At 41.5% G+C, this 26269-nt stretch overlaps 1 protein-coding gene across 1 annotated transcript; it reads left to right on the top strand.

Annotated features, from left to right (window-relative positions):
- The first annotated feature begins 5845 nt into the window (after nt 1-5845).
- LOC136299914 (meiosis-specific coiled-coil domain-containing protein MEIOC-like) lies at nt 5846-25358 on the top strand. Its single transcript, XM_066201939.1, has 8 exons — nt 5846-5905; nt 9843-9965; nt 10203-10354; nt 12167-12268; nt 12812-14615; nt 17051-17182; nt 17834-18014; nt 19543-25358. The coding sequence occupies exons 3-8, from the start codon at nt 10224-10226 to the stop codon at nt 19794-19796; spliced, it is 2604 nt and encodes an 867-aa protein (XP_066058036.1). The 5' UTR covers nt 5846-5905; nt 9843-9965; nt 10203-10223; the 3' UTR covers nt 19797-25358.
- The last annotated feature ends 911 nt before the right edge of the window (nt 25359-26269 follow it).

The following is a 26269-nucleotide window of genomic DNA, read 5'->3' as shown; positions in this document are numbered from 1 at the left end:
AATTAAATTTTCCTTACTGGGTTGTGCATCCTGATTACAGCTCAAATGGTTTGGGAATATTAAAATATATAGTTTATTACTGTATTAGTATATAGACACTAATATAAATACACTTTTATTATATGTATGTATTTATTATATTATTTAATATATTTCTATGTAAGTATATAAATATAGTATATATACAGGAATATATACTAATATAAATAGTAATACATATGTAATTATATATATAAATATATAGATACAGTATATATCAATGAATATAAACACTTATATATATGTACTTTAATTTATATACTTTATATATATACTTTTATACTGATATTCTATTTTTTATATATATACTTTCACAAATACATATAGTTAAATTATATATATATAGAGACATGGTTTGATATATATACTTTAATAGTTATATAATTTTATATATGTGTACTTTTATGCATATATACACTTCAAATATATACATACATAATTTTAATATATATATTTATACTTATATACTTGTATATGTACTTTCACACATACAATACATATGCACACACGTTTACTTTCACATATACATATACATAGTTATATATACTTTTATGATATGTACTTATTTATTATTTAAATATATATGTATGTAAGTATATATGGTATATATACACTAATATATCCACTTATATATGTACTTTAATTAGGTACATTATATATAGTTTTATACTGATATTTTTATATATATATATACACTTTCACACATATATAGCTTAAATATATACACATACATACACACACACACTTTGATATCTGTGCTTCCATAGTTATATAATTTTTATTTATGCACTTTTACACATATGAACACTTTAAATATATATACACACATACTTTTATATATATTTATACTTATATACTTATTTATATGTACTTTCACACATACATATACATATACACACATATAGATATTTTTTATGATATGTATCTATTTATTTATTATTTAAATATATATGTAAGTATATAAAAATATATATACACATATAGAATATATCCACATATATATGTACTTTAATTTGTATACTTTATACATATATACACCTATACACACATACTTTTATACATATTTATACTTATATATTTTATATGTGTTCTTTCACATATACATATACATATACATATACATATACATATACATATACATATACATATACATATACATATACATATACATATACATATACATATACATATACATATACATATACATATACATATACATATACATACTTATATATACTTTTATGATATGTACTTATTTATTTATTATTTAAATATATATGTATGTAAGTATATATAGTATACATACACCAATATATCCACTTATATATGTACTTTAATTTAGGTACTTTATATATTTAGTTTTATAGCGATACTCATATATATATACACTTTCACACATATGTATAGTTCAAACATATATACATATATATATACATACACATTGATATATATGATTTTATAGTTATATAATTTTATATATATACTTTAACACACATATACACTTTAAATATATACATATACACATGCTTTAATATATATTTATACTTATATACTTTTATATATGTATTTTCACATACATATACGCGTATACATACACACACATATACATGCTTATATATAAACTTTAATATGTGTACTTTTTAATATATATATACATTTATATATAAATACAGAACAGTGGTCACCTGAGCATAATTATTCGATAATTATTTCCGCTAATTTGGGAGGAGAAGCCGCGTTTCCCGAACTCCCGGGCGCTGCTTTCCCACCGGGGCAGCGTCTCCCGGTTAATGGCTCGGCTCAGCCGCGCCTTCCCGTGGGTGCCCCTAGAACTCCCCGGGAAGGGGGATCCCAAAGCTCGGGAAAAGGGGAAAGACTGCAATTCCCAGAGTCCTCGCGCATCCTGGCCCTGCGGTGACATCAGAATCCCATGGCCGGCACCGGCTGGGCAGCGACAGCGCCGAAATGTGAGCTCGGCTTTTCTCCCTTCTCCAGCGGGGCCTTTCTGCAGCCCGATCCCCGCTGCCAGGGCACCATTCCCGCACCGCCGAGCGCTCTGGGAGGGTGTGTGGCCCCAACAGACGGGAGGTGACATCTCGGGGACAAGGCACCGGCGCCGTTTCCCGGCCGGTTCGGGGACCCGCGCGTTGCGCTTCCCCTGGCGGGGCCGTTCCCTGCCCGCAGCCCCCGATCCGCCGCTTTCCCAAGCGTTTCCCGCTGCTTTTTTCCTTCGTCCCGCCGCTCCAGAGGGGTGGAGGAGACGCTTTATCCATAGCTTGGCAACAGAGTGCGTGTAGTAACCCGCGGTGTGAGCGGGGATCCCCCGCCCAGGGGACGGGGACGGCGGGCTCGGGTCCTGCCGGGCGCTCCGGCTGCTCCAGCCTCTCGTTTCCCGCTGGAAAAGCAGCCAGGGAATGAATGGCTGGTGGGGAAGCGATAACTGCGGAGGTTGGTCTCGGTGGAAGTCGGCTCTGGCTGCGGGATGAGGTTTCTGCGCCTCCGGGAGGGATGCTCGGGATGCCCGGAGGGATAACTCGGGATACCCGAAGGATAACTCTGGATGCTGTCCGGAGGGATGCTGATGGTTTGAACAGCTGGAAAACCACCTAGGACAGTGATTTCTGCTCTGTAATGTTTGCTGAGGTTGTTGTAGTTCAAAGCAAAGTGTGCTGAGTTACTTCCCTGGAGGTTTCTCGGTGCTTTCAAGTGATTCTTTGATGTGAATGCCTGACAAAATTTCCGTATTTCTCCAATCGGATATCTCGTGGTGCTGAGCACCAGAGTCTCCAAGCAGGAGGCTTTAAACAGTGAATAGGAAATTCGGGAATGCTTGCTGTCATCTCTCCCCTGAGAAGTGTAGTAACTTCACAACCAGGTAATTAAAACATTAAGACTAATCTGTTTCTCTTTAGAAACAGTTTAGGTGTTTGAAGGGACTTTGTGTCAGTGCTCTGTTCGAATCTGTAATCCTGAGGACACCTAATTAGCACTTTGATTTCACAGAGTGAGGAGGGAGTCAAGTGTGAAAAGTGGCTTTATATCTAATTTGAGTAGTCTAATGAAATTAAGACATAGACATTTATATAATATTTAGTGGGTCCTGATCCTTGTGCAGCTGATTTAAAAAGTTCTATTTATTTCTACATACGTTACACCACTTTGTAACTTCAAAAAGTGTGGGTTTTCCCCATTCAGCAGTGGATAATTTCAGCAGTTTTGTGTAGTTTGATATTTGGGATGTATTTGGGAAGAGTATATATATAAAGTATATCATTTTGGAAAGAGTTTGATTTAGTGGAATTTAAACTGTACTGGATAGGTCAGAATGAATTGGGAGAAATATTTTGTAACTCCAGCTGTAGGTTTATATTCCTGAACAAAAAGGTTTATATTCGTACCAGTAATCCCGTTTTCCAGCACAGGGCATTATCTACAAATCAGGAACTTGAAGTGCCTTTGGATTATTTGACTTTAAAGTGAGTGGAAATCCAGTAAAAACTCGTTACCTGTTTGTTTAATATTCCCTTGTGTTTCCCGGGACTACCAGCAGATAATGGAGTGAGACACGTGATAGGAATTGTACATGAAGGTGAATTACGTTCCCTTAGATTTTCATGGAGCCTGTGGGAAAAAAAAAAATAAAACCTGAAACTTCAGAGTAAGGGTTTCAGTCATTTTTGCACACAAAATACTTAATTTGTGGATATAGCAATAGTGGGACTGGAGTGTTCAGAGTACTTGTGGCTTTGGACAACAATGAGGAGTGTGCAGAGCTATAAAATCTACCATTAAAAACAGTATTAGTAGTTTACCGAAATAATTTAAATGAATGTCAGAGCAGGGCTTTGCTTCTAAACTATCTGCTGGCAAATTATTCTTTTTTTTTTTTTTTTAAGAAAGCGAGAATTTCAGTCAGTAGAGAGGTTATGAATTAGAAGCTTTAATAAAAATGCTGCAGAAATGTTCTGTGTGTTTGGGTGGGGTTTTTTGGATCAGGAAGAGGTACCTGGCAAAGGTAATGCTACCTTGTGTCAAGGGTGGAATTGAGGAGTGGGTTGGAATCTCTTATCCCCAAAAACTTTCTGCCACGTAGCTTTGTAAAGCGGATAGGCCTAAATATAAAATAAATCCAAAACCAGAAGATGTCTTAGAGAGAAATGTGGATCTTCAAACTTGACACCTGAATGTAGAACTTGTAAGGTAGGAGGAAGTTTTCAGGCCTTCCCCTTTATCTCCCTGAAACACTGAGGTAATGTTTGAAATCCCCTTTTTATTTACCAGTAGTGCGAGGAGCATCTGTTTGTAGCGACCCTTAAAGGCAGCCACAGACAGTGAGCACAGAAAATCCACTTTTCTGAAGGGGGCTGGAGCACAGGGGCAGCACTCAGACCTGTTTGGAGCACCTGTGTATAAATGTTAAGCTTCACTTGGACTCCTGCTTGTGTTGTGAAGCCCAAACACAGCAGCTGCAAGGGTTTGGGGGTTTCCCATGATTTCAGGCAGTTCCTGTTTAGAGAGACCGAGGGATTGTTGCTTGGGCTTCAGGATATCCATGAGTGCCTGCTGAAATCCACTCCTAAAGCTGGAAATAGATGGGCTGTGGCACAGAGGTAATGATTAACCAGATCAATAATGTGTATGGTGAGGGGTGCCTTGACAGAAAAACTGCTGATAAAAGGTTGGTGTGGTAGGATCCCGTTTGTGGGAGCAAAACCCAGCTTGGACATCAGATCAGCCAAATCCTGAGTGCTGCAGGTTGGGGGAGATCAGCCACAGTGGGATGTGGGTACGGCCTGACATCATCTCCTTCCTTTAGGACAGGAGCAGCTGCTTTGTCAGGTTTTGAGAATTTATTATAACGTGACTGCTGCAAAATTTATCTTCATTTATGTTAATCCTAAAAGCTGCACTGAATTTCACTCAGTCAAAGCTTTGTGGCAGTGATGATGAAGCCTTAGGTGTGTGCAGGGCATTGACTTGCTCACCTGGGACATTGTTTGGCTGTGTCCTGAGAAGTGTCACAGCGTGGCAGGGGACAGCTGGACACTCTCTTGTACCAGGGAGGTTGTGCTGTAACGGGTCAGTGTGGGTGTGCAGAGAGCGCAGGGAAGGATTTTGGAATCAGAACATCCCACCTGGAATGCTCTTGGGCACGTGGAATTGCTCAGGTTGGACAAGACCTCTCAGGTGGTCAAGTCCACCCATGTCCCCAAGTGTCACCTTCAGGTGCCTTTTGAGCACTGGTGATTCCACCAGTGATGGTGGTGGTGGTGGCTTCCACCACTGTCCTGGGCCTGTTCCAATGCCTGACCACGCTTTCAGGGGAGAAATTTTCCATAATACCTGACCTAAACTTCTCCTGGCACAACTTGAGGCTGTTCCCTCTCCTCCTGTCCCTGTTCCCTGGGAGCAGAGCCCGACCCCCCCAGCTGTCCTCTCCTGTCAGGGAGTTGTGCAGAGCCACAAGGTCCCCCCTGAGCCTCCTTTTCTCCAGGCTGAGCCCCTTTCCCAGCTCCCTCAGGAATTCTCCAGCCCCTTCCCAGCTCTGCTCCCTTCCCTGGCAGGATGGACTTCCCCATCTTGCCTTGGGATAGGAATGGCTGCACTGGAGGAGCCCTGGGGCTGTGAGTGGGGACAGCAATGAGGACGAGCTAGAAATCAATCTTATGTATAAATACAACTTTGACAGACCTGCTAATTGGTGGTTTTTTTTGGTGTTTTTTTAATTGCCTTTAAACAGGAGAAGTTGGTCTTTAGGAGTCTGATTGCTGCCTGCACGCGATGCTGCACGCTCCAGAGGACAGAACCTGGGTGCCGGCAACAAGGACGTGGTCCCAGTGCCACCCCTGGGCACTGCCAGCCACAGGTGAGTCCAAAACTGAATTTTTGCGGGGAGGCAGAAATAAAAACTTGTGTGAGGTGTTTTATTTATAGTGAATAACCACGTTACACAAAACCCTCAGCACCTGGAGGGAATGTTGCATCCCAGATGGGGCAGCTTTCCCTGTTTGTGTCAGGGCAGGAGAGGGATCCTCTGGTCATGGGAATCCCAATCCCTTCTTGTCTTTGTGAGACTCACCACAAAGTCCTGAAGAAAAACTGCTGGAAGTTAACATGGATCCACAAAAAAAAAAAAACCAAACCCCAAAAATCTTTGTTAGTATGAAATGAGTATTTAGATGCTTGTGTTAAAACAAAATAAACAAATGGCCTGTGAATAATCTTCATTGTAATTGGGGGACAGAACTCATATATTGAACAAGCACCTCATAAAATTGTTATTTTTATGTCCTCTTATTTTTATTTCCTCTTATTTTTATTTCCTCTTAATTTTACTTCCTCTTAATTTTACTTCCTTTTAATTTTACCTCCTCTTATTTTTACTTCCTCTTAATTTTACTTCCTCTTATTTTTGTATTACCTTTATTATCGATTATTTGAATTTTTATTATTTAATATTTTGGAGTTTTATTTAATCTTTTTTAGTTATTTTTTATTTTTAATTTTTAAATTAATTTTAATTATCTTTTAAAATTTTTCTTTATTTTTATTGTTGTTATTATTTTCAATGTTATTATTATTTATTTTTATTCTTTTATTTATTCACACACACAGCCCTCCTTAAAAGGTGCTCTTTTAAAAGTGCTTTAGACCCAGGTAGAGAGGGGTCTGGTAGACTTGGGTCCTTCTCAGGAAAAAAAATAAGTTTCCTGGTTCTTAGGCTGCTGAAAAGGAACTTTTGCTGCTGTGACAAATCTTTTTCATGATGTGAGTTCAGGTTTTAGAGGGGAGTCTCCAGTAATCTGCCATTTTTATGGTTTTATCCCTGCGGTCTGAATAACTGACTTATTTTCTCCCCTAAATTTGGGGTTCTACGTATTCTTGTTGCCTGTTTACTTCTGCTGCTTCATTTCCTGGGAAACCCAAAAAAGCAATTTAGATATTTTTGTTTGTTTGTTTTTAGCTTTGGTTTTTTTAACCGGTGTTTTCAGAGAATCCCTGGCAGTGCACCCTGGATGAGTCAGGCGGTCCCAGATTAACACATCCATAGGTGGGAGTTATTAAAAGTCTTAAAAAAGCCCCAAAACTGTTCTTTTTTTTTTTTTTTTTTTTGTGTTTGTTTTATCCTGCCAAGAAACAAAACCCAAGGAATAAACAGGAAATACTTATCCTGCCAGGAAATCAGAGCAGAATCCCCTCAGTGTGGATGTGATAACGCTGCAGTGCTGCTGTTTACTGTTGTTATCAGGGAAGTTCTTGCAGTGCTCTGGAGAAGGGAGATCCTGCAGCTTTAGGATAACTGGCTGTAAAAAAAAAAAAGCCTTTTGGCTGATTTTAATACTTTTTTTGGAAAATCAAGAACTCCGTGAGGCGGGACTTTGTCAGTGGAAGCAGTTCCTTCTGATGGTACAGTGAAGAAATAATTAGCTGTGATTATGTTATTTTTCAGCTTATAAAATATCTTTTCAGAGAGCTCTTAATCTGATGTGAGCCAGAAGCTGTTCTCACCTCTGAAGAGGAAGAAATCTTTTTTAAAGGGTGATGAGAACCTGGCACAGATTCGCGGAGAAGCTGTGGCTGCTCCATCCCTGGAAGTGTCCGAGGCCAGGCTGGATGGCGCTTGGAGCAACCTGGTCCTGGTGGAAGTTGCAGGTCCTTTCCCACCCCAAATCATTCGGTTTCAGTCCCCCAGATGTTCATAACCCCGGCAAAATTTAGGATTCTCCATTGAAATTCCTAAATCTCTTTCCAGGCTGCCCCCGGGGCCTCTGGTGCTCTGCCAGCAGCTCCTGGGAGTCACAGCCACAAGTCTTGAACTGCTTCCAGTGCTTTGCTGGACAACACTGGGAACAAAACCCTTCCAGTAAAGAGGAATAACGTGGGAGTGTCCTGGTGTGTTCCCAGTGCTGTGGAATCCTGGCAGAGAGGGGATTTTCACAAGATGCAGCTCTCTGTTCCCATCTTGGGCAGTGCTGGGGAGGCAGAAGCCTCTGTGTGGAAAATTCCTCTTTCACTGATCTTGCAGATCACAGAATCCCAGAGTGGTTTGGTGTGAAAAGGACCTTAAAAATCACCTAATTCCACCTCCTGCCATGGGCAGGGACAATTTCTACTATCTCAGGTTGCTCCAGCCTGGCCTTGGACACTTCCAGGGATGTGGCAGCGACGGCTTCTATTGCAATCTCTGCCAGGGCCTCACCACCCTCACAGAGAACAACTTTCTCTTAATTTCTGATCTAAACCTCTCCTCCTTTCATGTCACAGATACCACAACAATATCAACGTCTAATAGCTTTGATACTATTTAATCTGTATATATTTATGCATGAAATATTAACATTTTACTGATGAAGTGGTGCTGATATATTTTTCCTCAAAAGAAACTTTGGAAGAGAATCAAAGTACAAAGAACTGCTTTAGGCTTTTGGAAATAGTGAATGGTTTTGGTAAATCCTTTTTTTTTTTTTTTTTTTTTTTCCCCTGGCTCCTTCACTTTTTGAATGAAAAAAAATTAGTCCAAATGACCTGTCTGGGCTTTAGATGTAGTTTTTTATTGTTGTATTTGAAGGTAATTTAGTAAGTGGCTTTCCCAGGATTTGCAGGGGACTAAAGTAAAAGCCCTACTGAGGAGTGTAGGAGTTAAAATTTGATTTTTTTTTTTAAAGGCAGCATTTAATTTATTGACTTTTAACTTTGAGATTGAGTGATTCCATCTTTTTTTTTTTCTTTCCTGCAGCTTGGTAGTGGTTCCTATGTAAACCCCAGAGGAGAATTTGTGTTCGACTGGGTGGAAGGACAGGCTCCAGTGTTTTGGAAGCACTGAGCCTTATCTAGGGTACATGAAGTCCCTCTCCTCCTGGGCTTTAGACACATTGTCCTGCACTGCTCCCATCAGCAGTGATTAATGGCTCTGAAAATAAAACGTAAATCCATTTGTTACGGATCCTATTTTTAATCTGTGCTCAAGTATTTTATACTCTGGCCTAGGAGCAGGAATTTCTCTCTCTCTGCTGCTTCCTGGTAGCCCAAACAGGAGCAGGGGCTGGGCACTGCCGTGGGTTTGCTGCTGAATTCTTGTGGAATTCTGGCCTTGCTGGATCCTAAGGGATGCCTGTGTTTCCTCGGGAGTCATTTGGAGCACAGAGTGTGGGTCACACCCTCCTGTGCTCCCCTGCAGGGTCAGGGTGGACCTGTGTGAGCTGCTCTTGTGCCTGATCTGATGACAGAAATACTGACAGAGTCTTGACATGGAATTTTACAGGATATTTGTGTGGCCTCCACAGGGTCCTAGTACCTCTAAATTCTGTTATTTAACAGGGATTGGTTTGGATGAACAAAATCGGTTTATAGCAAGTGATAAACTGAGTGTAACCTTTTTCTTTTTTGTTTAATTTAAAAACATTCACTGCAGGGTTGTTCTGTTCTGCTCTTTGATAGGAACGCACCTGACCAGAGAATATTTCTGTCCCACCTTTTCAGAAAATACCCAGGAAGGGAGATCTGAGTCTTTGACAACTTTCACTAGGCCAAGGATTAATAGTAAGGAAGATAATTAAATTCAGAGAATTCCAGGTTGGAAGAGGCTTCGAATATTGTCTGCTCCAGTCTTTCTTGGCATAAACAACCTCTGATTAAATAATTTATTTGTAATATTCCTTTCTGCAGCAGTTGGGTTACTTTTCTTAGCTACATTTTGCTTTTTGGAGTTTCCGGATGCTCCTCCCTTCTCCCCACGGGCTCTTCACTGGAATGTTTTGTGGTTTTGGGGGGTTGTAACGGGGATGATGATTCTTGTTTTCCAGAGGGGATGTGCTTGCCTGGGACAGGTGCATTCCCAGTCTCACAGAGCAGGAGGTTCTGAGCTGTGAACGTGCCACGCCAGCACCTAAAATGTGAAACCTGGGGAGAATTCCTATTACTGTGCAGTAAGTCAACTCTGTTATTTGCATATTTATTTTTAGAAGACAGATTTGGGTTAATTTAAGGCAAGGGAGGGAACATGATTTAAACTTTATCCTTTCGTCGTGGCTGCGTTACGCATCCCTGAAAAATTCATTTAGTTCAGGAAATAAAAGCAAAGCTTTGCTTTGCTGCCTTCACTGCCCACCTGATGAACAACTAATATTAAAAAAAACCCCCATTTCTTTCTCTGTTCAATGCAGGTAAATAGCAGGAAGCAAACCATGGACACTCAGTTTTTCTCCCCATTACTGGGAGCAGTCCCCAGTCCCCCCACGCCTCCGGAGCGCGACTGGCTGGGATGTGCCGAGGACTTTGGATCCCAAAATGCCTTCCAGGAGTGCCCAAAGAAAAGGTATCAGCGTTCCTGCTGTGGCCTTAGGGCTTCTGCATCACTGGAATTCTCACGTTGAAGAACAAATGGGAATTCTGGATGTTTTTCGGGGAGAGTTTCTGGCGTCTCTGGGAACTCGGTGGATGTTCTTTGCTCTGTAATGGTTATTTCTGAGGTGGTGAAAACAAAAAGGTGTGGGGGGGTTTTCTTTTTTCCATCTTAAGACCAAGTGATGGTGACAGAATATTGCTTTTTTTGGAGGGAAATGGGTGATAGAGACTGACATGACAGCTTTTGAGGAGAAAAGGCTCTTTTAATGAGCATTTCTAGTACCTCACTGCATTTTTTTATCATTTGCTTAATAAAAAAGACAAAATCTGAGGTAGGGAGAAAATGGAGTCCACTAGCTCACAAAGTGCTGAAAGGTAACGGTTAAGGAAGAGACATGGATTGCAGTAAACCTGAATTTTTTTTTGCTGGTTTTCAGTGGGAAGGGTCAGAGTGATGTTTATTTTTGAATAAAAGATCACCCAGCTTTGGTGTCGGCTGTAAGAGTTAAATTTAAGCATGGAGTGGCAATTTGCTAATTAAAATATACAGTGTTTTCTTAAAGCAGCCTTTAGATTATTGCAAGGTAGCTTTAAAAAGTTATGGAATTAGAATTAATCCATGTCTGCACCCATTCTGAGCCTGCAGATACTCAGAATTCCTTGAGGTCTCCTTAAAAAAAAATAGGAAAAGCAAAAAACTTTGCTCTGTGACCAAGACACAGGAAAGATCCGGTTATCAAATATCAGTTCTGCATTCACTAAACATTTTCCAGAGTCTTTGCATTTCTGTGCATCCTAAATTAAATCCAGATCCCTCAGAGAGGAAACTGAGCAGTCGTGGAGTAAATCAGGGGCTGAGTTAGAAGTGAAACTGTGGTGAGGTCTTAAAAGCCAGCAGGGTGTAATTTTCATAGTGACAAGAGATTAAAAAGGTGATTTTTATGAGAGTTTGTCCCACATTTTATGGTCTCTGTTCATCAGCAAAGTCAGTGAGAAATTATGTGGTGGCTGAGGTGGTTTGGGTAAGGTAAACCTTACCCAGACCACCAGGGAAAACTCAGAGACCTTCAGGGACACTGAAAGGAATCAGAACAAGGTGGGGAGGGAAGTTTATTGGAGCAAAACAATGAGGATAGAGGGAAGGAGATCTTTAATAGCACTGTGTTAATTAACTTGTGAGGAAGAGTCAGGAGTCACTACAAACAACTCTATGAAAATCGAGTCTTGCACCTGAAGTAAAAGTTGGATTTGTTTAAAAATTGTTGATAACCTTGGGTGTTTACCAGAAATACTTACTAAAATTTTGACCTGTCCAAAAGGGGATTAAAAAGTGGTTCAACTTAAGTATTTAAAACTTACATATAAATTATTTTTTGAGATTAACGTGATAGGTTTTGAATTATTTGGCAGTAAATAAATTAGAATGCTCCAGACTTTGAGAAAATATTGATCCTATTTGTGTTCCAAACAAGACATTCAAGGTTTGAAGGAATGTCCATGAGACAGTTTTGTTTCTTGGAAAGAGAGGAAAATTTTTGCTGCTTGGAAAGTCTCTGGTGAAACAAAAAGGAAAATAATTCTACTTCACTTGGGGTATGGAATTCACAGATGCAGGAAGAGACTTCTGTAAAGAGATTGCTGAGGATACATTAAATTCAGAACGACTAGAAAATGCTGCTAAAATAAAGGTTTGATCCTCTTCTTTTTGCCTGTTTCGTTTAGGAGAAAAATACTTATTTGAAAGTTTTACCTTGGTTTTGTTTTGTTTTTTTTTTTTTTTCAGGGCATCAATAAATCTTTCTTACTCTGGCAATGGCCCTGATATGTTTGGGTTGGTGTCGAGCATTTTGGAGGAGCCAAACAAGCCAGAGCCAGCTACAGATTGGTAAGTTTGTTCTGAGAGTTCTTCTCATTTGTGTGCTGGTGTTCATGCCCATTGTCTCACAGACATGATACACATTTTTAATTATTTCAGAGCAGAGTAATGAGCCTTTTAAATCCCATTAAAATGTGGAAGTGTCTTTACTTCATTTGCCAGTAAAAAAAACCCAACAAAACTGAACTGTTGAAAAATGCAAATTTATAAAGAGTTTTTCATCAGCTTTACAGCATTTGAGGAGGGAAAAAAAAAAAAGTTGATAATTAATTTTAACCAGTAGGGAGTTGACTGAGTACAGTGGAATCTGAGATATTTAATAAAGCCAAATAAACCCTGCGTTTCTGAACGTGCAGGAATAAACAGTGTGGGCGATGAGATTTCGCAGAGCATTTGCTCAGCTGCAGTGGGAATATTCCTCCTCCTTTTGAGGAGAGCTGTGCGTGGTTGGCCAATAATGTAACGCTGGGGGAATAGCCATCATGTGTGAATTATTTTAAAAGTAAGAAACGTTTGAGATCCTGACCGGAGGTTTGTTCAACTCCGTTGCAGGAATTCTCTATCCAGATTGTTTCCCCCTGTGTGGGCGCCTGACCTGGGCAGCAACGGGGAGTTCCCAGGGCTCCCGGCTCAGCACTGTGTCCAAAATAAGGATTTTCCCAACTTGCTGGGCACCAGCTGCCATCAGGAACCCCTGCAGGAGCCTCCTGATGTGGAGATGCTGCACAGAGGCTTGGGAGACCTTCAGCTCCTCGAGTCTTGGCTCTCTCCCCGTGCTCACCCTGCCAATGCCCCGAGGAACGCCTACCCTGAGAATTCCTCTTTGCAAAACAGCACCACAGCAACCCAGCAAGGGTTTCCCCTCCCAAATGGGAGCTGGAACCAGCATTTGTACACTTACGACCACGGGAGGTTAAATGGAGGCTACGAAAAATGTGCGTCCAGTTTTAGTCCTTTTTCACCTCAGAACGGGATGAAAGAAAGCCCCAGCGTCCAGAAGGAGTTCTGGAAAAGCGAAAGAGCAAGAGGAAAAGCTCTGAAAAATTATGCTCAAGGACAAACTAAGTATTCCCCTGATCTTTCCAATCAGCCTGGTGATAACTCTTGGGGTAAAGTACCCCAGGACAGCCTGCTGTTCCCTAAAAGATGTGAAAACTTCACAGCTGCTCACAAACTGCAGTCAACTGTCCATCCAACACTTCATTTTTTCAATCAGCCCCCTAAGGACAAGAATTTCTCTAGAGAAACAGGCGGGAAACCCCCGGAAAGCCGTGTGCAGAATGGCCATTGTGGCTTTACTTCGGGGGATGCTCTTAATAATAATAATAATAATAATGAGTGTAAGGTGAATATGGGCCCTAAGGAAAGCTCTCCTCAAGCCGCTGAATATGATTTATCTGTGAAAAATGCTGTGCAAAATGGGAATTACTCCTCATACCAGGGGTGTGCCTGGCTGGATGGGAAAAGCCTGGCAGCTGCATCTGAAATCCCATCTGGAAAACAAATGGCAACAAGCCCCCAGTCATCTTCAGGGGTTTCCACCATGTCTGGGGGTTCTCCCACCCACCAGCCTTTCACACAGCCCTCCTACTACTCCCAGCTCCTTCCCGCCCTCCCTGCCAGGAAAGATGGGAGGTTACCAACGTCGAATGGAGTTTCCAGACGTTTGGGGGTTCCTCATTTCCTCTCAGAGAGCCAGAAGCAGGTGAGACCCGTTGGAAGATCCCAGGAGGACGCCGGGGTGAACAAGGAGGGGCGGCGTTGCAAATTCCCCGTTCGTTTCTCACCCGACTGGTTGGCGCAGCAGAAAGCTGCAGGGGAAGACCCCGCTGAGAAATTCCACAGGTTCCCAAAAAGGCAGAGCCAGGAAAGTGGCAATAAAGATGACAGAAGAGGTAGAAGGAACTGGATCCCTCATTTGGGATCTACGGCCCCGAACCGCCGGCCCTTCAACGCGTTTCCCAAAAAGCACGAGCAGAACGGTGGCAGCTTGTCAGATTTCATCAATCCTTCTCTGCTCCCTTCTTTCCCGTTTGTGAATGATTTTAAGCAAAATCCCAGCTTCCCTCCATTTAATCACCAACCGTTCTCATCAGCAAACAATTTTAATTTCCCTCCGCCACCGCTTCCGTTCCCGGACCTCGTTGATCTTTTTCACTGCGACGACTTTAACCCCTTGAGTCCCTTCCTCAGTGATCTCTTCTCTGGGGAAATCCCTGCCCCCTGCTTTGCCTTTCCCACCCCATTTAACAAGTGCAGACCTCCCAGGGGCCGCAGTGGCCCCGCTAACGAGCTCCACGTCCGGCTGGAGGAGTGTTACGAGCAGTGGAGAGCTCTGGAGAAGGAGAGGAAGAAGGTAAAACACAGTTGGTGATGGTTCCTGATGAAGAATTGACTGGTTTTAAGAAAGAAAGTTCTATGGTGTTTCTTCTTTGGTTTGTTGAGGTTATTTTGGGTTTTGGGTGTTTTTTTAGTTGTTTTGGGGTGAGTTTTTTATTTGTTTTGGGTTTTTACTGTCAGTGATACTGCTTCCTCTTTTTTTTTTTTTTCTTGTTGTAGTAAATCTCTGGCTTTAGTAAAAAAAAAAGGGATTCCTCTGTGCCTGTAGAGAAGACTTACAATAATTTTCTTCTTCCCAAAGGAAATTTCAGTTTATGCTCTTCTCATTACAGTCACTTTCCTGCCTCGGGCTCATTCCCAGAACTGTTGGCAGGGAAGGAGCGCACTGATAATGAGGGTATTGCACTTGGCAATGAAAGCTCTGTGCTCTGAAGGAGCAGGAGGAGCTTTCCCAAGAGGAGTCAAATCCCTGAATTCCATGCCAGGACTCAGAAAATAGATTGTCCACAATCCCTGGTTCTCATTATATACTGGGTGGTGTGAGAAGCCTCCTGGTCCTTGGATAAAGGTGTCTGAGCAAACTACACCTGGAAAACACCTTTTTCTTTCCATCATCAGCTCTGGGGCCTGGCTAATGGACTTTCAGAATTGTAAATGGATGTGCCTGTGTGGTTCTCTCGTGGATGCCTTTAAACAGGACTCCTCTCTGCCAGTCTGGCCTTCCAGGAATTCTCTGGAAGTGATAAAAGGATGATTCTTGCTCCTGTGTTTGTTTCCTGTTCTCAGGCAGGACTTGGGACAATTAAGTCGTTGGCAAAGACCAAGTCATAGTTTTTGTCTCCTGCTTTTTTATTTCATCATTAAAGGGCGGTTGTTCCTCCTCATGCTTACTAATCTAAAGGGCTTAATTGACCCCTTGATCAGGTTCATTCCAAGTGATCCAGTTTTATCCCAGTGAGCTGCTCTGGGTTTCTCAGGGTGTTCTGTGGTTACAGGATATAAACGGTTCTCAGTCCTCAAAGCCAGCTGCCATAGCCTGGCTCCCATTCCTGCAGGCAAACCACATTCCTCAGGAGGGGATGACTGCAAGGAGAGAGAAACTCCCCCTGGGATTTGATTTCATTCTCTCTACCTTGTCTAATCACTCAGCCCTTTCAGCTCTCTGAAACCTGTTCACTGCAGCTACTTTGGGGTCACAGCTCACCTGTCTCCTTTCATAAACCCCACTTTTCCAGGGATCTCACATTTAAAGCATTTCCACAAGTTAGGAATTGTCTGCAACATTAAATGTGCTTGTAGTTCAGTTGATTGCTTATTAACTGTAATTCTTAGTTACTTGGTGTCGTATAATGAATCCATGACCCTTTCTCCATCCTTTTTTTTTTTTTTTTTTTTCTGGATGCCTTTCAGGCTCCTCAGATGATGAGTACAGGTGCAGTCAGCTCTTGTAATCCATGTTAGGCCAGGGCAGGGACTGAATAACGTGGAAGTAAAGCAGAAAGAGAAGGACTTCATCCCATACTTTCAGTACAAATAATGCACAGTGTGAATGTGGACTGAGCCTTGCCTTGAACTGCAGAGCAGCACCTGACCCCTCTCTCCTACATCCATGGTACCCTGGAGAAGGAGTGGGATCAGGAATCTACTGCTAGCTGTGTCTTCTATACTCCAGGTGTAAGAGTTTCCTATCCAAAAATAGGTTTGGTGATGTTTAGTCGCTGTCTGTGTTAGACACTGGTTAAGCCACTCTTTCTCAGTGGAAGTTTGGCTGTTGTGTTAAAAGATTTTCTCTTTTAAAGAAAAAGATCTTCTCAGTTAAAGAGCTGGTATCAGTTTATGTTAAATGTGGTTTCATCCTGATGCACTTGAGGTGTGATTTATGCTGCTGCTATCACCTGGTTCTGTATTTTAATAATTATAATATGTGACACTTGAGAGAAGCAGTGAGAGGTGTTGAACTCTGAGGGAGAGCTGAATTAGAGAAGTATTTCTGCAAGGAAGGTGGAGAGGGACTTTTGGCAAGGCCATGTAGTGATAGGTCAAGGGGAATGACTTTGAACCAAAAGAGGGCAGGGTTAGATTAGATTTGGGAAGAAATTTTTGCTGTGAGGGTGGTGAGGCTCTGGCACAGGGTGCCCAGGGAAGCTGTGATTGCTCCTGGATCCCTGGAAGTGTCCAAGGCGAGGCTGGACGGGGCTTGAAGCAACCTGGGGTGGTGGAAGGCGTCCCTGCCCATGGCAGACGGTGGAATAAAATAAGCTTTAAGGTCCCTTCCAACCCAAACTATTCTGGGATTCTGTGATATTTGGGAACATTTTTCTGTCAGTGCGGTCAGAAGTTGATAGGGCGCTCACTCCTGATCCACCTGAAAATTCCACCCAGCACCAAAAACGGATCGATGACACTGCACTGATTACACGCCACCACACTGACAAATTATTTCCCTTCCAGACCGAGGCTGACCTTGCAAGACGCTTCCCAGGGCAGCAGCACATCTCCAGCTCCAGCCCCGTGTCCCGGCTCCCTGCCAACCCATCCCGCGTGGATCGCCTGATCGTCGACCAGGCCCGGGAGCGAGCCAGGGTAGGCCTGCTGGAGCTGCCATCCCTCCAGATCTTTTGGGATTGGCTTGTTTGTTCATTGTTGGAATCTGCGTGGGGCCAGAATGTTGTTAACTCCAGGGAGGTGGGAGGGTCACCTCACCTCAGAAGGCTGCCCACAGCCTCAGAAATGGCTTTTAAAAAAGAGCCTGACGGCGCGATGGGAGGTGTTGGGAAAAGCAAAAGGTTTTAATAAAGATGAGAGGAACAAGCTGTACAAAACAAAAGAGAAATAAGCCGTGCAAGGAGAATCCTTGCACCTGCTACAACGCCCCGAAAATGCCCCAAAAAAATCTCCTGCTCTCCTTTAAGTGTGTAACGATCTAGGAGGGGTTTTTGGCATGCTGCCCAATTGAAATAGCTACAGGTCTCGAGGTACAGCTCAAACCATCCAACCTTTGTGTTGGAACTGGGCCAGTTATGGTGAGAAGAACATCAAAGTTTCTGATTTTTTTTCCTTTTAAGACAAAATACGAACCAGACCAATTATGGTGAGAAGAGCATCAAAGTTTCTGGTTCCTTTGCCTTTATAAGACAAAGGGTGAAACTCAAATCCTTTCCTAATATGGAAACCCCTACTACTGTGGGGAGAGCATTGCTACAATTAATGAGTGGTTTTGGTGTTTTCTGCCAGGTGCTGGCACTGATAGGAAGGATGGAGAGGCTCTGTGGTGCTCCCGTGCACAGAAACATCTCCAGGACCTTGGAGCTCCACCTGGAAGCCATTCAGGTGACCCAGGCACGTCGGAAGGATGAGATTGGGAATGCTGCACGCCCCCAGGGTCATGGGGTGCCACGCTATAACAACGAGAGAGGTAATGCTGCCTACTCCTGGAGCCCTCAGAGCTTTTTCAGGGATTTAATTGTGAATATGTTCCGCTTGAAAATGTAAATTTGCAATGCCCAGCAATTCTTGTCACCCTAGCAAAAGAAAGTTTGTGAATACGCTCTTGTTACTTTTTAAGACTTTTAATTACTTGGAGTTCTGTTGGGTTTTTTTTTGTTTTCCTGTTACTAGTTTTAAAAAATGTGAATTTTTTTTTCCTGTTGACTAGAAGACAACTGGAAAAACTCCTCAGTGACATTATATAACCATAAGTGGTTGTCCTAAAAGCAAAAATGTGCTTGTTTTTAAGTAGAATTACTTCCTGGTATGGCTGAACTTTTTCTCTTTAGCTCATAAAATAATAAAAAAATTGCCAGCACTGTGCAGATCAATTTTCTGTCGCAAACCCACCAGGAATGGCATTCCACATTTCCCAAATGCTGTTGGAAGTAAAGCCAGAATAACCTGGAGCAGCAGTAAATGTGGCAATTTATGGTTTGAGGTTAAAAGGTCATATTATTTTTCTATAGAAAATAGCTGTGTCTCAGAACAAAAGAGGAATTCACTCCTTACAGCTGAAGTGGACAGTGAGGTTTGGCTGTGGAATTGCTCTTCTTGAGAGGGAAGGATAAGCTGGGAAGAGAATCAAAATGTTTTGCTTTGGCAGTTCAGGTGTCAAAAATTAAAATATAAAATGTCATGCCATTGAAACAATAGTCCTATATGCAGATTGGCTTTCAAAATGACTCCTAAAACTTTCATGTGACTTTTAACTCCAAGTGTGAGTCAGCAGTAGCAGAAGGAAGGTTCTTGGCCAGGCAGGAGAAGTAGGACGCCGTGGTTAAATGGATGATTATGATTAGATTTAATGCCAATACAGCATCTAAATCCTGCCAATACTATAAATAACAGCTCTATCACCTGTTAAAATGAGTTATGGTATCATCATATGGTCCTTCCTGCTGAGTCACAGGTTTTGGTGAGACCCCCCTCTCCCTTCCTGAATTCCCAGAGAAGAGTAGGAGCAGCTTGATCCACTTAGTCCCAGATTTCATCAACAACCTCTGTCTGAAAGGTCGCAATATCTGCACTTTTGGCTGGAAATGTGCAGGTTTGCAATCCCTGGCCTTGCAGGATTCACAGCTGCAAACAAATCCCCTATGGAGCTGCTTTAAGATTTCATCTCTGTATTTGACCAGATATTTACGCTTTTACTCACCCACCCAAAAATCAGTGTTCCCTTCTGCCTGCAAAATCAAAAACCTGCCTGCAGCCTCAGCAGACCAGTTTGCTCAGCGTCCCACCAGCATCTTTGGACGCTTTTTGCAGCATTTTGGACCCTTTTTACACAGACAATTCATGTGAAATTCATGTTGTCGCTGTCGTTATCAGTGCAGCTCAGCTGCTCCTTGAGCACAGTTTGCTCAAGGCCATGAGTTAAACAAATTCATGCAATTAAAAAAAAAAATTTAATAAAGTTTTCAGGCTTGTCCAGTGATGTGTTTTTCCTGTTGCAGATGTGCTGGCCCTGGCAGCTGCCCTGCGAGCCCTGGCTGGTGCCACGCGCAGGGCTCGCACCGCGCTCTGGTGCGCGCTGCAGGTGACTCTGCCAAAATCCCCTCCTGCTGCACCCGAAAATCAACAACTTCTCCTTCAAGGGGCACTGCAAGAGCCTTGTCCTTCAAGCACAAGCAGCCAGGAAAAAAGCAGCGTGGAGCACGAAAGCAGAGGAAGTGAAAAAGCTGAGGAAGCGACGAAGGTTTTGGAATAGTTGCGGATAATAAAAGGAAAGCCGAGGATGGAGGAGGAGGAGGGAAGGGCTCAGGTCCTGCCCAGCACCGTGAGAGGTGGATTTTCATAGGATGCCAGGAAGCAAAAAGGGTTAATTAAGGTGCTAATTAATTAACCTGGTCAGTGCTGCAGTTGTGGTACTGGGATTCTGGTATGGAGAGACACAGCTTTTGGTGGTGGTCATGCAGTTTTAATATTGCTGGTGTGAATGCTGCTGAGAATTTCAATGTTCGGAGGAGCTGAACAAGAGCTGAGCGTTTCCTCCTGTGCTTACCCAAAGCTCTGAGTCAGGCCAGGACCTGAACAACCAGAGTGTGGCAGAGCTTAATTCTCCTTTTCTTTTTGGTTAATGAGACAATTTAGCGTATTTAAAGGTACTCAATAATCGTTCAGGGTTTGTTTTATTTTAATTTTTTTGCGCCATGGCTAGTTCTTTGCAGAGCCGAATCGATCACTGAGCAGTTTGCACCCCATCGCTGTGTCAGGGGCTGCTGTTGGTGGTGGTTTTTTTTGTGACAGGTTCTCTCTCAGTTTGACAGGAATAATGGGTGTTGGGTGCTGCTTGTGGGAGAGGCTTCAGCAGTTCAGTTTCCAGCAAAACCGATGTAAGCTGAGCTTTTCCATACAATTGTCCACTTCGGTTTTCCCACTTAAAAAAAGTGGATTTTGTGGCTTTGCAGTGTGAACTGCATGGAAGTGCACGTTAGCAGGTGACAGAAAACTCGCTCAGGATGAGAAATTAGATTTATTGATTCCTCAGTGGGTTTAAAACCAGTAACAATATAACATAGTATGCACTTAATGAAAAAAAACCCCCGCTATTATTTGTTATTAATATGTGTTCATGGTACTATAATATTTTTCAGACACATTCCATATTTATTTCAATGTCTCCATTGAATGTTTATTTAAAAATCTATTTTAGTAATACAAAGTTAAATATTTTGCCAAATCTTCCGAATAATCAGATTTAATGATTTACTCAGGAACTCTGTATATTATTATATAAATATACATGTGGTATATAGGGATTTTTTTGGGAAAGGGATGTTTGCAAAATATTTACACAAACCTAACTAAGTACTAGGTTACCAAAGCTCTTTCACTGTTTGTTTGGGGGTTTTTGGGGGTTTTTTGGTGTTTTTTTTGTTGTTTGTTTTTGGTTTTTTTTTTGTATGGAAGGTTTAATATATTTAATTGCTGTTAATTAGTCTCCATTGTGTGGCTTAGACAATCAGAGTGTGGTTGTTCAGGGTGAAAATTAGTAAAGAATAATAAATTCAAGGTGTGATCCTAGGGCATTTAGGAATATTTTAATGCTGTAGCGACTGTCTTACGCAATCTCCTAACGTACTAATAATTATGGTTCTTGAGTATCAGGATATTTAATGAACAGCTTTGGAGAGCAGTTCTTGGGTTTAAAGTGAATTAAGTTGGGGATATAAGCAAAATTTGAAGGACAAAAATGCAGATTTTTATGTCACGTTGTGTTCAGTGTCGAATTTGACATCTTTGTGGGTAATTATAGAACTGTTCCCATATATATTTGTACTTGCAAAACTGTTCCAAATGCAGTTGTGTAGTTCTGGATGTTTCTAGAGCAGATTTTGTCTCGGTAGTGCCATCCTTAACTCTATTGAGGCGTGGAAATTTGTAGCTAAAATTTACCCAGGCCTTATTGTAATCCACTGAGTAAAGTTTAAAAAGCAAAAGTAGATAGAAATCAGATTCTTAGTGTAGCAAAATTATGGTTTTTTTTTCCCCTAAAGAAAATGAATTCCACCTAAAAGATTATTTTCAGCCTTAGCCTAAAAAACAGGTACCAGAGTTATTTCAGTGGGAGTGTTTTCTCCATGTACACCTGCAATTTATTTGCACAAACTCATTCAGGAAGGTTCGATCTGCATATGTGAAACTGTGCTCCACAGCTTAAAAGTGGAGTTTGCAGTATTTCAGTTCGTGGGTGATTTGGGGGTTTAATGACCCAAATTAAAATTAATTTACCGTTGCTGTGTTGACAGGAAATCAGAATTTGAGAGTCTGGATCTTGTTTTTTTGGTTTTTGTTTTGGATTTTTATTTATTTATTTTTTTTTCTGTTTACAGAACCAGGGTTGTTTTGTAGTGGTGAATGTTTAGGGCGTAATTGGTTCTTATTGTACTGCTCATGTGTTAATTAATGATCTTAATTAGTTCATAGTTAATGTGCCTTTAACAATCTCATCTTTCCGGAGCGTTAAAAAGCTGTGCGCTCGCTTCTGGCTCCAATTTCCGTTCAAAAATGCATTTTAAAGGGTTACACGTGGCTGCATGTGACTGCAATCAACACACCTTGTTAATTATGTTAATTGCACACACAGGATCATCCAGGTTCGGGTCCTTTAAGGAGCTCTGGAATGTCCCCCTGGATCATGAGCCCGGGTCAGGTGCTCCTTGTCGTGCCCTACAAATGCTCGTGTTTCACTTTGCCTCGCTCACTTTTCTTCACAAAACCTCCAGGTCTTCAAACAAAAATTTTTACTGTTGCTTAGCGCCCCTTTCTTCAAGTGAGCTGGTTATGGACAGCATCAGACCCAGAATGAGTTTTGTCTTCAGTTTTTAATTTCCGAACGCTCCACTTCTGTTGTTTTATTACAAATCCTTTCGCGTTTTAAGGGAAAAAAAAAAAACAACCCAACAGAACAACAAAACCCACTTTGTTTTGTAAAATAACGCCTGGAGTTGGAGCAGCCCTGTCAGTCAGAACATATTTTTTGCTGCCTGGTGTTTAATTTGGCACCAAGACACAAATTCTGCAAGCCTTGCACTGAATTTTTGCTGTGAATAAGCACCAGTATAATGCTTGTGGCTTTAGGGACTAATTGTATTCACATTTTACTGACTTCAGGGAAAGCAGAATTGAAGTTTTGGGTCATGCTTAAGCCAAAGAGGTGATTTTGGTTTGGAGTTCGGTTTGGCTTTTAGAGAGAGAGAAAAAAATCCCCCTTTCCCTCCCCATTTTGGGAAACAATCAGGTAAAATTCAGTTTGTTCCCCTTTTTTCCACTTCCAGCCCTCCACTCAGCTTTCTTGAGATTTAATTGTTTGGGGTTTTTTTCTCTGTTTTGATCTATACTTCTTTAAATTTTGAGGGTGAGATGAAGAAGGTGGCAGAGTTGTGGCCAGTCCTGATGGCACTTTAAATAAATGGAAAATTCAGTTGTCCCTTTTTGAGTCAGGATCATTATCAGGGTGCTTTTTGATAGTTGGTAGTGAACCTTTAATGTTTTAAAATCCCAAACTGATAGTCCAGTACAACATAGACTTAAGAATTACAATTATTTCTGTATTCTGTGTAAATAACTGGAGGCTTTGGGTGATTCAAGCTTATTAATTCCCAGAAGGGAGGCCAGCAGCAGGGGGAGAACTCTTCATTAATTTTTTTTTCTGGTTATAGTTTTTTGTATCTCTATTTTTTCTGTATCCACAGGGTCCCCCTGGCAGTTAAGTTTCTCCGATGCTATTTTTATAAACTAAAACTAAAAGAAATTTGCATTAATTTGTTATTTGCATTAGAGCAGCGTGCAGGGAGGTTATTTAAGTTCATGGTGCTTGTCTTGCTGTGGCCTTTCCAGGAGTGGGTGACATTTAGTTCCCAAACTGTTGCTCATGGATTTTTATCCTCTCCAAACTGAATATTTTTCTTTGCTGCTGGGATTTACCACCACTACCAGTATTTTTTTGTCTGTAGCTGGGTGTGTGAAATTTGGAATTTATTTGCCTTAGTCAGGACTGCTGCTCCAGTCCACAATAAGTTTCTTACGGTTTTTCCTGGTTATTTCTCTTGGAAGGAAATGAATGGTTTAAGGTGGGGATTATGAGAGTGAGAGGTTTTGCTGAGATATTTCTGTTCCCAGAGAAGTGTGGGGATACCCCAGGTTTTTGTGGAAAGCTCCATGGCTTTCCTGGGCACTTTTCCAGAGGTGACCACGAGCACAGCTCCCTGGGATTGTCTTGGATCTGCAACCCTTTTTTTGTGGGGATTTAAAGGAGGAAAAGGGAGCTTTAGGAAGGAGGGAGCCCCAATTCCAGTGGAGAGCATCTCTCTTCTTTTGGCTTCCACGGTCAGGAGGGCTTGGGGGACCTGGAATCTTTCCTTGAACCGAGATTCTTTTCCCCACTGGATGCTGGCAGGGTGCAGCTGCTGAGATTTTGGGCAGAGGTGGATTCTTCCTGCCCTGCTCTGGTGTGCCCAGTCTTCCTTCCAGGTGTGTTTTCATCAAGCTGCAGAGACCAGGAGAGGGCTTGGGGACAGCTTGGGAACAACTGGCCCAAGCCCGGGGGTCAGCATCACCTCCTCTCCTGGCTGCCAGCAGAGAAGGGGCTGAGGCAGGATTTAAGCTCAGCTTAAATCTTAAAAATCTTAAATCAGCTTTTCTAGACTCGGGAAATGGCAAAGAGCAAGGAGAACTGAGAACAAAACGAGTTTGGTTGGTGATTTATATCTGCTCCTTCTCCAGAGGCAGAGTCCAGCTTGGCTCCGTGGGACATTCATACACAATTTACTAAGTCACCATTAAGTCACAGCTCTGATTCTGCAGGAGGTTAGATTTTATTTTGTTGAAATACTCTAAAAATGATGCAACAAACAGATCTTAAGCCTGTATGTTTATTATTTTTACTTAATTCTATTTTTCACCTGCTCTGGAAGCTGGGTATTGGAATTTTTGGGGTTTTTTTGGGGGGGCCATTCTTTGTTTGAGAGCTGCAGTTTTGACAAGTGCTGTGTGGTGGCACAGCCCAAAGCAGTGGGGTTTGGGGATTTTTGTTCTTTATATCTTTATTTCTGTGGCAGAGTATGTGATTACGGCCACAGTCTGCTACAGATTTATTTATTTATTTTTCCTAATGGAGTCGTTCAAGTGGAAGAACTTTGAGTTATTGATGGTTGGGTGTTTGTAGATTGAACAGGAGCAGGGAGCACTTCACATCAGTCAATACGAGGGCAGTGGAGTGTGGAATATGTATTTTAATTATTATTTTTGAATAATTGGGGTGCTGAAGAGCTGAGTGTGGTCCTGCTTCCATTGAAGCCACAGCTTTTAAGAGATTTCTGTCTTGGTTTGGCTTTGTTGCTTTACCCTGAGTTCAGGTGCTCGTTAAACACCACAAGCTCAGTAGTTCACCTTGAGCATTTATCAAGGAACTCTGAGTTCCCAGCCGCTTTTATAAGGATTCTTGGAATTAGCTGGGATAATTTTGCTTTCTCTTGAAGCTGAGGAATGTGCCTGCTGCAGAAACTGGGGCTGCACTGGGCGGGGGGTTTCTGGGAATTTTTGCACCTTGTTTTCTCCTGTTCTGCTTCGAGGGAAATAGAGCCTTAACCATGCTGAGACCTTGATGTATTCCCTGTGCAGTTTATCCATGGCAGTCACCAGCACTTTTTTTAATTTTTTTTTTCTTTTGTGTGTGTAGCACTTGAGATGTCTGATTTTTATCAATTACTATTATTTTTAGTAGAGAACTGCTTTGTAATTTTCTAAAATAAAATAATAACTTTGCCAAGCAGATTTATCGGTGATATAGAATGGAAGGTCCTTATTTTTCTTCATTAGCAATACTGTAATCAAAGGTGCAAAATAAATGTGCTTAATGTACATGTCTGTGCTGTTAGAGGTTGAAAATATATATTGGGTTAGGAGCAACTTTTAAACAAATTGAGGAGCTGGAGTGCTAAATCCTCTTTGCTTGTTGCCAAATGAGCTTTAAAAAGGAAAATATTTGCATATAGTGTATAAAAAAATGCACTGGTTAGAGGAAGAATAAATCAGAGAAAAATTTATTGCCGGACAAAGATTGCTTTATGTTTTTTACTGAATAAAAACACAACTTGTTTATGCACAGTAGTAACTTAATGAGCATAGGTTTTTTTCACAGAATTAGGCTGTTTCCAGTATATAGATGGGAAAAATAAGTTTCCTTTTATTTTTTATGACAGATACACAAAGATGAATAGTGTCTATATTTTAATATACCTGTTTGGTGTCTGAAGTGCATCATTTACGTGTGTCTTGGTCAAACTCATTTCCTTAGAATATCCCATTTTACACTGCTAGTGAAATATTGCTGAAGGAGGTTTTGATTGGGGCCCAACAGAAATACGTGAAATTACAGCTTAGCTTAAAAAAGTAAATTGTTGATTATGCAAGATTTTAATCATTAATCAATTTAGGCTTATTTAAGTGTTTCTGTAAAACAACTGTGGATGTTTGAACGCTGCAAAAATCTTACTTCTACCTCTTGTGTAACATCCTTAAAGTTAATCCCCCTTCACAGATGTACTCTGACGCCACAGGGTGTTGGTGCACCTTAACTTGGGAATTTCATCTGCTTTTCCTTTTGTTTTATTTTTTTATTGTGGAACACCAGGATGCCTTGTTCTGTCCACCTGTGTTGAACTGACCGGGTTTATGTTA

The sequence above is a fragment of the Chamaea fasciata genome, unplaced genomic scaffold (assembly GCF_029207755.1).
Source record: "Chamaea fasciata isolate MVZ Bird 193981 ecotype frontalis unplaced genomic scaffold, bChaFas1.0.hap1 SCAF_1, whole genome shotgun sequence".
Taxonomy (NCBI): domain Eukaryota; kingdom Metazoa; phylum Chordata; class Aves; order Passeriformes; family Sylviidae; genus Chamaea; species Chamaea fasciata.
Note: the sequence above shows the minus strand (reverse complement) of the source record. Positions and strands in the feature narration are given on the sequence as shown.